Here is a 16,143-nt window from a genome sequence, read left to right on the forward strand (position 1 = left end):
AGATAAGTAAAATATTAAGCTACTTTAGAAAATTATAGATATTTTTTAGTTATGTACAGCAGTTTGATAAAATATATAAAATTTAATATTTTTGTTTCATTAAAAGTATTTGTGTAATTAACTTAGTAATAATTAATGTGAGATCAATCCGTATTTATTTTTATGAATATTATTTTATGAAATCATATTATATTATGTATAATATATATTTTCATTTTCATTTTTAAATTTTATAATTGTTTCTTTAATTAAAAATTAACGTAAGAACAGAACTTAGAAAAATTACTTTTTTGAACAAAAAAAAGTATAGAGATATGACTCAGTAATAGTACGCAAAAGCGGTCGATTTATTGGTGTGTTATATTGTAACCAATCTGATTTATCTTGGCCCTAATCTTTGTTTTTAACACTTTAAAATAAATTTTTAATTAAAGCCAACATCATATTTTATCAGTTAATTACTGGATTTATAAGATTCAACAAAATAGTTTGTAGAACTACAGAGTTTAAAAATTATTATTAGGAAAGTTGATTCTAAAAATATAAAAGGAATTTATTAAAAGCAAAATTTTAATGTTTTTTCGAATGTAGAAATCAGAAGAATTGGCTTCTGTCTACATAAATGATTTTTTTTTGTAAAACATAAAAACTAATTAATTAATTTTATAATATAATTGATTCTAAATAATTAAGATGATATGAAAAATATCAAAAATCTCAAAGAATATGACATGCAGAGCTGGTGATATGACTCATCTTTTCAACTGCTAAATTTTTTTATTCAACACATATTGTAGCTAATTGTAATATAAAATAAACAGAAAATCTTTGGAACGCAATATGTGGCGCTAATTAATGGTTCCAACTCACACTTATTTAACATGTTAAACTTTTTATACTATGAAATAATAGCAACCAAATCTAATTTAATTTTTCAACATGCTCGTTATAGTGTGAAGAAAAAGGAAATTAAAAATTTAACTTAAACCATAAGATGCATGATCATTGACTTGATTGAAATACAAAATTGAACATGTGTCTGTGTTTTATATTGGAATTCAACGCGAAGACCATTCGACAAAGTCTCTCCCAAGTAATTGCAGTTGCCACCACTTACCTGGTCGGCTGGTCCCTCCACCACTTATTATATATCACACAACTTTACTACAAAACCATACGTATTTTTTCTTTTTTCAAATGGATCATGTAGATGAAGAGATCGAGATCCCTAACTACTTTCTCTGCCCTATTTCACTAGAGATTATGAAAGATCCAGTCACGGCCGTTTCTGGCATCACATACGACCGTCAAAGTATCGTTCAATGGCTAGAGAAGGTCCCATCTTGTCCCGTGACGAAGCAGCATCTTCCTTTAGACTCCGATCTTACGCCTAACCATACGCTTCGCCGTCTGATACAACACTGGTGTGACGAGAACGCGACGCGTGGCGTTGCTAGAATCCCTACGCCTAGAGCTCCTCCAGGGAAGCTTAACATCGTTGAGGAGATCAAGAATCTCAAAAAGTTTGTAGTAGAAGGTAATGTGTCAAGTTTGCGGACAAGTCAGTTCGGTCCGGTTTAATGTGGCAAACTTTTAGCTTTTGGATTAAAATCACTAAAAATATTTATAAATAGAAATGTTACCTTTGTTTCTAATATAAATTGCTTAATAAATATTCTTTGTTTCAAAATGTATTTTTCATATTTTAAGCAACTTTTGCATTGAATTTTTTTTATGTTTAACTAAAACAATTTATATTATCAAACGGTGAGAGTAATTGTTTAAATAAACCGGTTGGGTTGGACCAAATTTGAGTTTGATTCGGTTTGTTGAGCTTGAATTTTCATACCGATCGTTTAGTATTAACATTTATTTAAATTGAACAACCTCAGGAAGAGAAGAAACGTTGAAGAAGCTTGAAGTTTTGGCTATGGAGGGAGAGACAAATAGGAGAATGATGTGTGAAGCAGGCGTACATAGATCTTTGATCTTGTTCGTAGTCAAGTGTACTCTTGAAGAAGAAGAGGAGGGACAACATCTCAATGGACACCTAGATGAATCTCTACGTCTTCTTCACTTGATCGGTGTTCCATTAAACGACGCAAGAGCACTCTTGATCGAAAACGATCAAATCTTGGAATCATTGACTCTGATCTTACACCAGCAAGACTTCATCAACAAGGCTTACACAATCGTTCTCTTGAGGAATCTAACGGGAAATGCTTCCTCTCATATCGTCCAAAGGTTCGGTGCCGAGATTTTGAAAGGGATCATAGGTTTTCTCAAGGATGTAGTAATAAGTAGTTTCAATCTCACTAACCCTAGCGTGAGTGCTACGTTACAACCATCAAGTTCTAGCGTGAGGTCAAAACTTGATCGTAGCCTTGTTATCAAACGTGGTGTGACTGCAGCACTAATGATTCTTCTAGAGACCTCTTCTTGGAGCCAGAACCGAACCATCCTCGTGGATCTTGGCGCGGTTTCGCAACTCATCGAACTCGAAATAAGCTACAGCGGCGAGAAGAGAACCACTGAACTTGTGTTGGGAATCTTGTCTCATTTATGTTGCTGCGCAGATGGTAGAGGCGAGATGCTTGCTCATGGAGGCGGAATCGCGATTGTGACAAAACGGGTATTGTGGATTTCGACTGCAGCAGACGATAGAGCACTCTCTATCCTAAGCACACTGTCCAAATTCTCGCCGGAGAACGAAGTAGTGAACGAGATGGTTTGTGTCGGGACGGTTGAGAAGCTTTGTTCGGTCCTGAGAGTGGACTGTGGTTTGAGCTTGAAGGAGAAAGCGAGAGAGATACTTAGAGATCATTTTGATGAGTGGAAGAGGTTCACATGCATCGATGTACCTCTGCTTACTAAGCTTCTAAGCTCTTAGAGCAATAATTAATAGGTAGAGAGATACATTCCTAACTGAATTTGATACAATGATTCATCCTTGTCTTGAATTAATTAAGCAAATATTGTTTCTCGAGTATCATATTGTATAAACATAAGTCAAACAAACACAAACACCATACTAGCTTTTTGATTTGAAGATCAAAATTCAATAAAACTAAAATCAGAGAAGACAGCAAGTTTTGCCATAAGATAGAGAAAATTTATCGCCTTCTCATGCCACGGCCACGACCACCACCGCGTCCTCTCCCCATAGCACCTGCTGCATCTCCCTGTGCGCTCTCAGACTGTAATTTTGTTATACAATTATCAAAGAGAATTAGACACATTCTCAAAACATATAAAAGAAGAAAATTAGAGCAAGTGTTAATTACTTTAGGGTTCTTCACAGTTTCGTCCACACTAAGGATAAGGCAAGCTGCTTCAGTCGCAGCGTTTATAGCATTAATCTGCCACAACCAAAGGGAAACAACCGATCATTAATCTGTCCAACTATATATTTTCATAACTGCCCAAGTAGACGTTTATAGAATACTGCAATACCTTCACAACTGCTGGTTCCCAGACGAAGTTAGCAAATGAATCAGCTATTCCACCAGTGTTAATGTCCACTCCATACGAAGCTCCTTCACCTGTTATAACACAGATATGATAGCATCATCAAATGAGATTACACTGCGTATCAAAATAATTTATACATCAAAGCATGTGACCGTGAAAGAATCCTCACCGCTTTGCATGGCGTGTTTTTGTCTTAATTTATTCAGCACATCAGTTGCATCAAATCCAGCATTGTCACATAATTGTCGTGGAATAACCTGTGATTAGACACCAGAGTTTCGATATGAGCTGTGTTTTAAAAAGCGCTAGGCGCACTAAGGCGATATGCTCCTAGCTTTGCGCCTTGCGCCATGGCGCATTAAATCGCTCGCCTTTGGGACGTTTCTCAGTTCCGGAAAGTTGTTTCAATTGGTTCTAAATTGGTTTAAAAAACTTTCATACTTGGTTCAATAAACCTTCTTCTTGGTTAGTTAGTTTATTAATTGAGTTGGTTCATTAAAATAACTTGAAATTCACATGGTTTAGTGAATTAAACCGGGCTGAGTTATTATTAGAGTTAATTAGGTTACAGTTAGTCGTCTTCTTCACTTAGAGTATGTAACAGAAAGGCAGCCATGTCACGATTAGAACATAGGACATGAATAAAGTTAGGTCAAAACATTATGTTTTGATAGGAATCTAAAAGATGCGCCTTTCAAGCGCTTTTAGTGCCTTAGATGCCTTAGATTTAAGCTAAAAGCGCACCATGGCGCACGCCTTAGGGACCATACCCTCGCCTGGGAGGTGCATGGCGATGGGGCTGTCGCCTGAGTGCGCCTTGCGCCTTGGCGCAAAAGGCGCTCGCCTTTTAAAACACAGGATATGAGCATAGCAGTTATGGATTTTCAGAAATAAAAAGGGACAAAGCAAAAACATCCAAGTCAACCAGAAGTGTACCTCCAGGGCCTTTGCATACGAGTTAATGAAAAGCTGAGACTTCCCGGCAATAGTTCGTGAATGCTGCCTCAGGTACTTGCTTATCTCCATCTACAACAAGTTGAAGTCTCTTTCATTGTCAATGTTATTAACCTATGTGCAAAATTTTTAAAATCAAACCATGGTAGATGAAGGACACTCACATCTATAGCTCCACCTCCAGGAACAACAGTTGAGTTCTTCACAGCTCTCCTCACAATCATAATAGCATCATGTAAACTCCGCTCAGCTTCTTCGATGAACTGCAATTAACGTTACGAAGGAAGTCATATTAATGCTGTTTTTTGTTTCATTAAGCCTTTTTCAATATTAGATGTATACCTGATCAGCTCCACCACGAAGGACAATAGTTGCTGTACGTCCTGAAGGGCAACCACTGAATATGTTGAACCTCTCCCCACCAACTTGTTTTTCCTCAAATATCTCACAAGTTCCGAGAACCTGCCAAGATTAAAACCAATCTCTGATTCAAAGGAACATAATCAACAAGTCGCTGAAAACTTGTAAGAATATCTAGATAGCAAGCACAGAAATTCATTTTCCACTAACCTCGGGTATTATATTGTTAACACTTGTCTGGACTGTTCCACCAGCGGCAGCAGCCACGCGATTAAGATCTTCTTCTGCTACACGGCCAGCGCAGAAAATATCACGATCTGCAAAATACTGCCAAAAATGCCAACCGTTTTCAGTTAAATGAGTAAAACGGTAAAGAACTCTCTTGATTAATACGAAAATGAAACTTAAGATGCAACGTCTCGCTTTGAGCAAATTGACTGACAGGAGCAACGAATATGATAGTTTCTGACAAAAAAACATCTACAGATGCTAGAACATGGTACCTATAACAACCATTGTAACTGTGCCTCAAAGATGCCCATCTCTCAAAAAATAAAGAAAGACTGTCAACAGCCAATCGAGAGATTAGAAAGCGGCAAACCTGAGTAGCTAGATCACCAATAGCCAATCGAGAAAGAACAACTTTTGCTCCACTTTCGACACATTTGTCTAGCTTGTCATAAATGATATTCCATTCTGCATCCACTATTGACTGGTACTGTGATGGATCCGATAGCCTGGAGAACAAATGACAGGAATTGAGTCAAAATATGCTCAACTGAAGGAAACATTTAACAAAAGAGTCAGATATATCCAACCTAATCTCAGCGTTTTCCTTCTCAGATTTCAACTCCAGCTCGATGTTAAGAAGAAGGATTTTCGGATTAAGAAACTTCTTTGGCTGTTGTTCAAAACCCGCATATGAGAATGTCTTTTTGAAAGCCACACCGTCAACTAGGAAAGAGTCTCTCATGTTACCACCAGGAACCTGCAGAACAAACCATAACACTTTCGAAGCATCACTAACCTGGCTTGAAAAGCATAAGCACAAATGCAAGTTTCATTTATAAGACTTGGATCTTGAAAATTCCCAAGTTAAGACAAGTCGTTATAAATGTCAATAATTTGTACCATGTAGCAAGCACTATGCCCATTCCCACTTCGCAAAATCTAACTGAAACTTGGAAATGAATACAAGGGGAATGAAGCAGATACGCTAGTTGTTGTCCATGGGTAGTACAAATAGAAAACTGATAGAAATAAAATAATGTACGTGCTACCCTATTGGAATTTGACAAAGCCACGTAAGAATCATTAACGGCGAGAGTTTAATTTTCCAGATAAACAGAAGATAACACAAGTTCGGGCGTAGATACATAGTGAATAAAAAAAATCTAGTAACATAAACTTAACTCCCAATGCAAAGCCAAATTAAAAAGCTTCAAAAAGAAAAAGAAAAAAAAGTCTTCTACCTTTTTGATCCCAATCAAATTAAGCCTGTCGTCATCCCCAATGGCCATAACAGCATCAACAACCATTGTAGCAAAAAACTCCTTCTCTCCACCAATAAGCTTCGACGAAAGAGTAGTAGCAGCACACTTAGCCAACAGACCTTTCTTCTCCTCCACACTCTTCCCCTCAATGCTAACAGCGAGTTCTTTCACCTTCTCAATCGCCTATATGGTTTAAACTTACTATTAAGGTAACAAAAGATCTAATAATTGCAAAATGTGACTAAAAGGCTGTTCGTTTGGTTGCCGCAGGTACCGGCGGCAGCGGCAACATTCTGCGTCAACTCTTGTTCGTTTCGTTGACGCAGGAAGCTGCATCTGACGCCGCGTCCGAACACCGCGTTCTGCGGCTGACGCCGATAAAACCTACGGTCGCGATATAATATGCGGCAGCGTCAGCGTCTGCGAAACGAACAACAACTGTCCTCATTGACGCTGCCGCTGACGCCGAAACCTGCGGCAACCAAACGAACAGGGCTTAAAGAGAAGTAAACACAAACCAAAGTGCTCGCAGTGCGATAACTCCTAATGAGATTCTGAGAGTGAACACCATCCTCAACAAACGGCTTAGCCTCCTTCAAAAACTCAGCTGCAAGAAGCACAACTGTAGTCGTCCCATCACCTACCTAAACCAACAACACAATCATCACAGATCATTAAAACTCAATCACCATTCTAAGATCTGCATAACTGAATCACAATCCATAGATCCAGCTAATCCAAGGCAAATCCTCACCTCTGAGTCTTGAGATTTGGCGATGTCGACGAGGATCTTAGCGGCGGGGTGAACGATGTCGAGGAGCTTCATGATGGTAGCGCCGTCGTTGGAAATGGTGACGGATCCCTTATCGTCGTGGATGAGCTTGTCCATCCCTCGCGGCCCGAGCGTGGTTCGAACCACGTCGCCGACCCCCGTGACGGCGTTGATGTTGCTGAGCAGCTGCGCTTTCCCCTGAGAAGTGTCTGTGCCTTCCTTCAGCAGAATGATTTGCGGTTGCTGCTCACAACAGAGTAGATTCACATCAGTCAGTATCCGAAGATATATGTGTATTCACAGAGAGTGTGGATGAAACTTACCATCATCGACGCCATTGTAGATGCGTGATTGAGCTACGGAGAAACGAGAGAGGAGGGAGTGAAGAAGAGAGAGAGAGAGAGAGAGAGAGAGAGATTTAGGGTTTATTTTGGGTCTTGTGTTTTGTATACGAATGAATGACCAATGATTTTAGATCTAAACCGGCCGGTCGAACCGATAAATCTGGAACTTAGCGGGTTATCTGATTCGGAAACATTTGTCTTTTTGAACCCAGCAAATTTGACCCGGTCAAACCTAATTTAGCCTATATTTGGGCCCAACTATGACAATTGATTTCTTTGGTCTGGATATTTATTGGGCAGTTCTCGTCTCTATTGAGGTATAAGTCCGATTAAATTGGTTGGATAAGAGAGAGATAAGACTATCTCCAATAGTTTTTTATTTTGAAGAAAAACATTAGAAAAAGAGAGAGAGAAATCACTTTTTAATATTGTAATATTTTGAGGGAAAAAATGAGTTTGTGAATACTATCATTTTGATATTAGAGTTTTTTATTTATAAATTGACCCTTTAACTTTTATATAGTTTTGTTTTGTAGATTCAATATTTGTGTTTTATGTTGTAACAAAACTATTAATATTATCATAATATAAAATTATAAGTTTATATAAATAATTTATATTCTTTTAGAAAATAAATTTATGTATATAATAAAGATATAGTTGAAATAAATTATTTTTTTGTGTGTAATTTTGTAAGTTTTTAAAATGACAAGCATTATTAGAATTAATAATAAGTATTAATCATAAAATAGATTTTAAATATTTTATGAAGAAAAAATGAGAATAAAATACAAACTTAGAGGCGAAGTGCAGATGGCGCATCTTATGAGATAATAAATGAAATAAAAAAAATCGCAAGAAATATTTTTAAATTGGTTTCTATAAAATTAAATTTATACTCTTTCAGAAGATTCACACAAAAAATGTTTAGAAATATATTTTTATATTTTTAATACATTATTTAATGGTAATTTTTTTTAAAAAAAATTGTGTTAACTGGAATTATATTGGTTAAAATCTGTAGAACTAGTTAATCCAAAATAATGTATTAACAATTAATATTTAACATACTTTTAATATGTGTAAAATTCGAAAATTTATCTTTTGAAACAGATGGCTATTAAGAAAAAAATATCTTTGTGGTAGAATGTGGGAACAGAGAACATAAAATAATTATTTCATTTGTTTCCAAAATATTAATTATTAGTTGTGTGCTGTAATATTTTTAAAAGGGTCAAATCTGAGCTGGCAATTTCCAACTATTTTTGGAGCCAAGTGGTAACCAAAATAAAAATCCTACGTAAAGGTTTATTCACTGCTAAATCCTAAAGATTTACTAGAAAATCTAAGCCGTTTGCTTGCAGGAATCAAGGAACCAACACAAAATGAACGGTTAAAGATCTATCCGACATTCCTCGTGAAATGATTCCGCATTTCTGTTCTGTCTCTTTTGCTTGTTCCTCTCCTCGTCCTTCAATCATCATCATCTGAAACTCCAGAGTTCCCTTCTTTTTACTTGGAGAATCTATCGATCATGTCGAGATTTTCTCTAGTTATCTTTTGCTTTCTCTTTGTCTCAACGATTGTCAGAGCCACCGATGTCGAGTACTGCGGTATGTCTGGTCTCTTAAAAGCCTAAATGTGTTCTTCGTTGGTTCTTGATTACCAAACATTTACTTACAGTGTGTTTTGATCGAGTTTTCTATAACAGTTTTGATATAATTGAGATACTGGGTAGCCAAGGATCGAATTCTTGAAAAAAACTTGATGACTTATGATTTTGAAATAATCTTATTAAAGATGATTTTGATTCTTGATCTGATTTGTTATGTGTTTGATTGCAGATGGTAACAAAGAGTATGAAGTAAAGGTCCAAGGAGTTAATATATTGCCTTATCCTATAGTTAGAGGCGAGCCAGCTACTTTCAGCATTTCTTCTAACACAGGTACACTCTTTTATAATGATTTCTAATTCTAACATTTCGTTGAAGATTTGTTTGCTCAATTTTTTTAATGTTTTGATTATATAAGGGTGTATATAACTATTTTCAATGTCACAACTTGAACTTGTTATGTTCTCAGAATCATATTTTCTTTCATTGTCGTTGTTCTTGTGCTTTCAAGTTTTTTTCAAGAAAAATAGATTTTCGTTGTTTTGTTATGTTTTTCTTGTTTTGATAGTTTTTTATTTGTTTGTTTCTATAATTTGAGTTTGCTTTTCGTATATATGAAGACAATGTGATCTCAAGCGGAAAGCTGGTGATCGAAGTGTCATACTTTGGATGGCATATTCATTCTGAGACACATGATCTTTGTGATGAAACAAAATGTCCAGTGGCAGTTGGAGATTTCTTGGTAGCGCACTCGCAAGTTCTACCCGGTTATACTCCTCATGTAAGTTTCTTGATCTTTTTTATTGCTTCGATCTCTTGATAAGTTTGTGGATATAACGACCTGCTGATTCATTAGGCTCATTTGAATTCTAGGTCATCCTTATAGCAAACAGAACAAACATGGTCTTATATTTGTCAATATAGCTTAATTATGATCACCAGTTTATTATATTTCTCATATCAATCTAATCCTTCATTTTCATAGGGTTCATACTCACTTAAAATGAAGATGGTTGATGGGCACAAGAAGGAGTTAACATGCATCAAATTCTCATTTGAGATTGGACTTGTTTCATCCTTGGCCGCCTACATTTAGAGCTACAATCTTGCTTGCTGGAATCACTCCATTTTTACTTTGTATAAAAAAGAAAAACATTCTCTCTTCTTCAAAATTGTTTATCAAAAAAAAAAAACATTTGAAAATTCTCAATCTTGTTCTCACGGTGGACCATTTAGAAAAAATCAAAGTTAAATAAGTTCCTGACATCATTCAATCAAATTAAATGTTCACCAAATTGCTAGACTGTGGAGTAGATATTTTGAACTAGCATATAGAAAAAAATTGTTCCTAAGATGAATTTCAAAACAATGATCAAACATAAACACCATTACTAACATTCGCACGTGCGAGCTACTCTTGACACGTGTTAATGTCCTAATACTTTTTCTTCTCTCCCTCCCGACAGAAACACAAAAGCAGCTTCTCTCCTCCTCGCAGCGAATCCCTCAAAGGTTTGGTCTTCCTCTTCTGTCTCTTTTGTGTGCTTAACACAATCTTCTATGTTTGTTCTCTCTCTGATTGATACTTTTGTAAAGGTCTTACCTTTTTTTTCTTATCCACATAATAAACAATTAGTTCAAACATCAGAACAGAACCATGATCTGTTTCTCGAACCTAACGGATCCATAATGCTGTCTTAATATGTACTTTTTATCATATCTTGTTTTCAGAACCACATGGCCAACTTCGATGGTCCAGGATTCTCAATGGTTGACGAATCTTGGATCCAGACCAAAGCCATCGACATAGAACCCTCAACCGACATCTCTCCTTACCTCTCCCGTATCCTAGAAGACTGCGTCTGGAACGGGAACAGAGCCATCGTCTTCGACGTCTACTGGGACGTTGAATCAGTGAACACAAAGTCCGAGCAGCGTCTCTCCTCAGTGAAGCTAAGCACCAAGAACCTCTGTCTCTTCCTCCGTCTACCAAACCAGTTCACCGACAACCTCAAGGACCTCTACCGCTTCTTTGCTTCCAAGTTCGTCACGTTCGTCGGCGTCCAGATCGGTGAGGATCTTGTTCTGCTTAAAGAGAATCACGGGATTGTGATCAGAAGCTCTCTGGAGATTGGGAAGTTGGCTGCTGTGGCTAGAGGAACTCCTATTGTGGAGTTTCTTGGAGCTAGAGAGTTGGCTCATAAGATACTTTCGTGTGATATGAGTAGACTTGATTCGATTCAGTCTAAGTGGGATGAAGCTGGGGGTGATGATCGTCTAGAAGCTGCAGCTATTGAAGGCTGGCTTATTTACAATGTCTATGATCAGTTGCAGCAGTGAGGAGATGTTGTGATATGTCACAACCTAACATTTTATTTCTTGATCAAATGGATGTGTGACATTGTGCATTTTGATCTTGCTATGAGTGAACAAGATCATGTCTGAATAAAAGATATACTAAAGTCAACTCTTACATTCACAAGTTAGTTAAAAGCTTACAAAACTAACAAGAGCCCTCAAAAACGTTAGCATACTCTCTGCCGAACTGTTCAGACAGCGACGACATCTGTGCTTGTACTCATCTTCGTGTAATGAAACTCGATCTGTAAGCGTTGGTGAACAGGAGCAGTCGAAGCTAATCCTTTCTTGATATCCTCTTGCAACTCTCTTATCGGTATAGCCGCCAAGAAACTCTTAATATACTCTTTACATGACTCCTTCCCACTGCACACAACCTCAGGTTCAGACACAGACTCTGATTCCTCTTCTTGAAGATTCTTGTGGATGACTGTCTTATCATCGAACTTCAAAATGTAAGCTTGATCACAACCCTCGTATAGCCTCTCTCCAAGCGTGTCAATGATGTAGTAAGCTTCGTTTTCAACTTTGAGCACAAAGAAATGATCGTTCCAGCTCACAATGTAAACACGGTCATCATCGTCTAGATTGATAATCTCATCCCATATACTATCGAAAGACATTGCACCTTGCAGAAACTCGAAGCTTCCTTCGTTGATCATCCCTTCTGGATGGAAAAAACCGACAAAAGACTTCCCTGGGACAACAGTTAACGACCTGATCTTTGCTTGTAACACAGTGTCGAGATCAAAATGCTTGTCGGGGAACTGCTGCATGTAGGTCTCGTTCTCGCAGAGGTTTCTCCACTCCAACGAGCCTTCTCTGATCAAACTATCGAACTGAGACTTAACCGGCATGAGGTTACCGTTCTTCTGGAACCAGTCTGCGATAACAGCTACGAGAGCTGTGCATGCACTCTCGCCAGCTGCACGCTCGCTTCTCTGGTCGATGGAAGCAAGAAAGACACTCGTCTGAAGCTTCATGTGTCCGTCTCTGCTTACCACTTCTTTCTCTTCCCAGCTTCCAATAGCGAAACTGTCGTCTCCAAACTCCAAGAAAGAAGACTGTTGAGGATTAGCTGATGAAGACTCTTCATCTGTTTTGCTCCTCTACAAATATAACATATGCCACAAGTTGAGAGACACAAACACTAACAAGAACCAATGTTCTAAAAATCTATCTAGGTGGCAAATCAATTATAGCCTTTAAAATATTCTAAACCGGTTAAAATAGATTTAAATTTATCTAAATTAGTCAAAATATGCCAAATCAAGCAATAATGTTGTATAAATTCACAAAAAAAAAAATTGTCTTTATTTTTTTAATTGAACCTACAAATTAAAATATATTACTAAATATAAATATATATATAAATAAATTAATAATCAATTAACGCCTAGTAATCATATATAAAACGACTTTCTTAAAATCCAATTTATGCACTTCATATCGGTTTTAAACTATTTTAAACCAGTTAAAATTGATTTAAATCGATCTAAATTGGTCTAAATATATCAAATTAAGCAATAATATTAGTGTAAATTCACAAATTTATCTAATTTCTTTTTTTTGTAAGTCTAATTTTATAATTTATCAAAATAATTTTATAACTAAACCCAAAAATTAAAAAATCAAATATCAATATAGAAAATATATATATATAAATAAATCAATAATTCATTAACACTGTACAAATCGCCTAGTACCAATTTTTTAAAAAAACTCACAAGAAATATATAGATAGCATAGGAGTTGATGAGATCTTACCACAAGAGCTTCATCTGAGCTAAGTTGCCTCCGGTCATAATCAATGTCATCTCCACCTTCTTCACCGTTATCTTTCTTCAACAAAGGCTCTCCTTTGGCCTTCGGAGACCTAAAGCTCAGCTTCCTCTTCCTCCACGGCAATATGCTACGACGCTGAAGAAGCGATGATGATGATGTCTCATACACCAAACCAGCAGACGCATCTTCAACGTCCTCACAACCTCCTCCTCCTCCTCCTCCCACGTCAGACTTCCTGTGGCTGTAATAAACCCAATCTTCGTCTTCTTCGCTCACTTTCTTGCCGCGGTTCAACGAGCTTCCAACACCGTTTGCGTAAGACAATGGTCCGTATGAGAAAGACTTTCTCACACTCATCAGATCCTCTTTGCATTCATCGGAAGCTTCCTCGGAGAGGTCAAGGGATTCGGAGGATTCGAAGCTCGAGAATCTGCCTTCTTCTGCCTCCTCGCGGTGGCAAGCCTTCTTGGCTTTCCTTGTGGAAACGAAGATCTTGACTTTTCTTAGACCTGCTTTGATTGCGGACACGTCTTCCTTCTCGGTTTGGTGAGGTGGAGGTGGAGATGGGACAGGCACAACAGCTGTTTGTGAGTCTGAGGTTTCTGGTGTGGTTCTGAGCTCAAACAAGCTCAATGATACCTAAAGAACAAAGAGAGTTTCAAGAACTAGCTGATGAAGTAATGTAAGAGAGAAGGGAACGTACACAGAGTAAAGGATGCGGCTCGGAGGCTATACAAGCAGAGAGGGTGAGAGGGATGTTTATTTCAAACTCTCTTTGATCGGTTACACGTGCGTATTCAGAAAGATTCAGAGATGCAGTTCCAACGAGAGGAGCTTTGTTCTTTTGCCCTTGCTTCATTCCCTGAGAATCAAATTTAACTCTTACATACAGAACCAACAATGAAGAATCTATAGCAAGTTAGCAACTAATATAAACCATTTGAATTTAAGCAAAAAAAAAAAACTAAATGTAAAACATCACTAGGTAATAATATCTAAGACCATTGTGTACCAAATCAAAATATATATCACAAAGTCTCTAGCTTTGAATCTAAGACCAATCACATGTCTCTCTTACATACAGAACCAACAATGAAGAATCTATAGCAACTAATATAAACCATTTGAATTTAAGCAAAAAAAATAATTAAAAAAAAACTAATAAACCATTTGATCTAAGACCATTGTGTACCAAATCAAAATATATATCACAAAGTCTCTAGCTTTGAATCTCAGACCAATCAAATTCAATCTGACATGTCTCTCTTACATACAGAACCAACAATGAAGAATCTATAGCAACTAATAAACCATTTGAATTTAAGCAAAAAAACAATAAAAAAAAACTAATAAACCATTTGATCTAAGACCATTGTGTACCAAAATCAAAATATATATCACAAAGTCTCTAGCTTTGAATCTAAGACCAACCAAATTCAATCAGACATGTCTCTCTTGCATACAGAACCAACAATGAAGAATCTAGCAACTAATAAACCATTTGAATTTAAGCAAAAAAAAAACTAATAATCCATTTGATCTAGGACCATTGTGTACCAAATCAAAATATATATCACAAAGTCTTTAGCTTTGAATCTAAGACCAATCAAATTCAATCAGACATGTCTCTCTTACATACAGAACCAACAATGAAGAATCTATAGCAACTAATAAACCATTTGAATTTAAGCAAAAAAATAATTAATAAACCATTTGATCTAAGACCATTGTGTACCAAATCAAAATATATCAGCTTTGAATATAAGACCAATCAAAAACTCTAATAACCGTTTTTGGGAGATTCTGTTATTATTTGAAAGTACTTACATTGGTGAAGAGAGAGAAAGCAATCTCCCAAGGATAAAACAGAGTGTCGTCCTCCTTGTAAGAAGTGAGAGAGCACACGCTCTGAAACTCTCCCTCTTCCCACGAAACGACGTCGCTTTCTGCCGCAGCTTCCTTTGTGAAGTCCCTTTTCACAGACGGCCTCCTCAGAGACCCCAACGTCGCCTTGGGCCCTTTCCACCGAATCTCCACCGTCAATCTCTCCTTCTCCGGCTCCCTCGCCAGATCCCACCCTTCCAGTCTCCTCACCGTTAGCTTCACCTCGTATTTCCTCGTCACCAGCGGCGGCCATGGCCGCCACTTCATCATCTTCACCACCATTGAAACGTAAACAAAACTGTTTCTCGAGTAGTTGAGAAAAAAACGAAATGAAAAAAAAAAGGTTTGTTTTTTTATTTAGCTTGTTGATGATTTAGATCAATGCCCAGAAATAGAAAGCAAGTTTTAGACACGGGAAGCTTTTAGGATGTGGTTTCTATCTTGGAAGTTTTAGCTTCTTCTCTGGTAAAGATGAAAAGGTTATGGTGCGAAGAGAGAGAGAGGGAGAGAAAGTGGGCACACAGAACACAGCACAAGCGTGTAGACAGAGAGAGACAACGAAGAAAAGTGAAAAGAAAGATCTCAACTTCACAGATCTGTCCCTCCCTCTCTCTAACGAACGATAGAATTGGAATAAACCAGCGAACCGGAGTTAAAATGTGTAAAATTAGTTAACCGTGGTTAAGTCGAACGTTAGCGTATGAACCGGGTTTTAGGATCTATTATCTAACCGAATCTCACGGAGGGAAGCGACTGCTTAACGGTGTTAATATCTTCCGTTTTTTTTTAGTAAAATCAAATCCGCCGGATTTAACCGTGAACGTTAGCGTATGAACCGGGTTTTATAATCCATTTATCTAACCGAATCTGACGGAGGGAAGGGTCTGCTTAACGGTGTTAATATATTCCGTTTTTTTCTTCGTAAAATCAAATCCTTACAAGATAGTAATTCACCATTTTTTTATTATTAAACTTAGTCAATTTAGTAGCTCAAATTAAATTAGTTTCATGACTTCAATTTTGGATTTCATGTGTTGAGAATTATTTGTAGACCATGTGTTTTTGTCTCATTATACTTTAGTTAAAAAGTACTAATCTTAGTTGTCTAT

General features: G+C 37.1%; 5 protein-coding genes across 5 annotated transcripts; 3 read left to right on the forward strand and 2 right to left on the reverse strand.

The window, feature by feature from the left end:
- Positions 1-1,197: 1,197 nt before the first annotated feature.
- Positions 1,198-2,922, forward strand: LOC106351269 (E3 ubiquitin-protein ligase PUB24-like). Its single transcript, XM_048751564.1, has 2 exons — positions 1,198-1,537; positions 1,893-2,922. The coding sequence occupies exons 1-2, from the start codon at positions 1,198-1,200 to the stop codon at positions 2,888-2,890; spliced, it is 1,338 nt and encodes a 445-aa protein (XP_048607521.1). The 3' UTR covers positions 2,891-2,922.
- LOC106351278 (T-complex protein 1 subunit eta) lies at positions 2,923-7,501 on the reverse strand. Its single transcript, XM_048751538.1, has 14 exons — positions 7,374-7,501; positions 7,033-7,293; positions 6,797-6,922; positions 6,258-6,461; positions 5,604-5,773; positions 5,387-5,522; positions 4,996-5,112; positions 4,768-4,887; positions 4,590-4,688; positions 4,408-4,497; positions 3,641-3,728; positions 3,454-3,542; positions 3,285-3,359; positions 2,923-3,197 (listed from the first exon to the last, which is right to left on the reverse strand). Exons 1-14 carry the CDS (start codon positions 7,386-7,388, stop codon positions 3,114-3,116), a joined length of 1,674 nt encoding a protein of 557 aa, XP_048607495.1. The 5' UTR covers positions 7,389-7,501; the 3' UTR covers positions 2,923-3,113.
- A 1,234-nt stretch (positions 7,502-8,735) lies between these two features.
- LOC106351260 (putative phosphatidylglycerol/phosphatidylinositol transfer protein DDB_G0282179) lies at positions 8,736-11,474 on the forward strand. Its single transcript, XM_013791079.3, has 5 exons — positions 8,736-9,007; positions 9,239-9,340; positions 9,628-9,788; positions 9,993-10,519; positions 10,739-11,474. Exons 1-4 carry the CDS (start codon positions 8,929-8,931, stop codon positions 10,101-10,103), a joined length of 453 nt encoding a protein of 150 aa, XP_013646533.2. The 5' UTR covers positions 8,736-8,928; the 3' UTR covers positions 10,104-10,519; positions 10,739-11,474.
- On the forward strand, positions 10,745-11,474 carry BNAANNG09470D (protein RISC-INTERACTING CLEARING 3'-5' EXORIBONUCLEASE 1). The gene has a single exon (XM_048751639.1). The coding sequence runs from the start codon at positions 10,745-10,747 to the stop codon at positions 11,345-11,347; it is 603 nt and encodes a 200-aa protein (XP_048607596.1). The 3' UTR covers positions 11,348-11,474.
- On the reverse strand, positions 11,345-15,640 carry LOC106351239. The gene is made up of 4 exons (XM_013791059.3): positions 14,978-15,640; positions 13,854-14,012; positions 13,133-13,789; positions 11,345-12,474 (listed from the first exon to the last, which is right to left on the reverse strand). The coding sequence occupies exons 1-4, from the start codon at positions 15,314-15,316 to the stop codon at positions 11,557-11,559; spliced, it is 2,073 nt and encodes a 690-aa protein (XP_013646513.2). The 5' UTR covers positions 15,317-15,640; the 3' UTR covers positions 11,345-11,556.
- Between the last annotated feature and the right edge of the window lie 503 nt (positions 15,641-16,143).

The sequence above is a fragment of the Brassica napus genome, chromosome A1 (genome assembly GCF_020379485.1).
Source record: "Brassica napus cultivar Da-Ae chromosome A1, Da-Ae, whole genome shotgun sequence".
In the NCBI taxonomy this organism is placed as follows: domain Eukaryota; kingdom Viridiplantae; phylum Streptophyta; class Magnoliopsida; order Brassicales; family Brassicaceae; genus Brassica; species Brassica napus.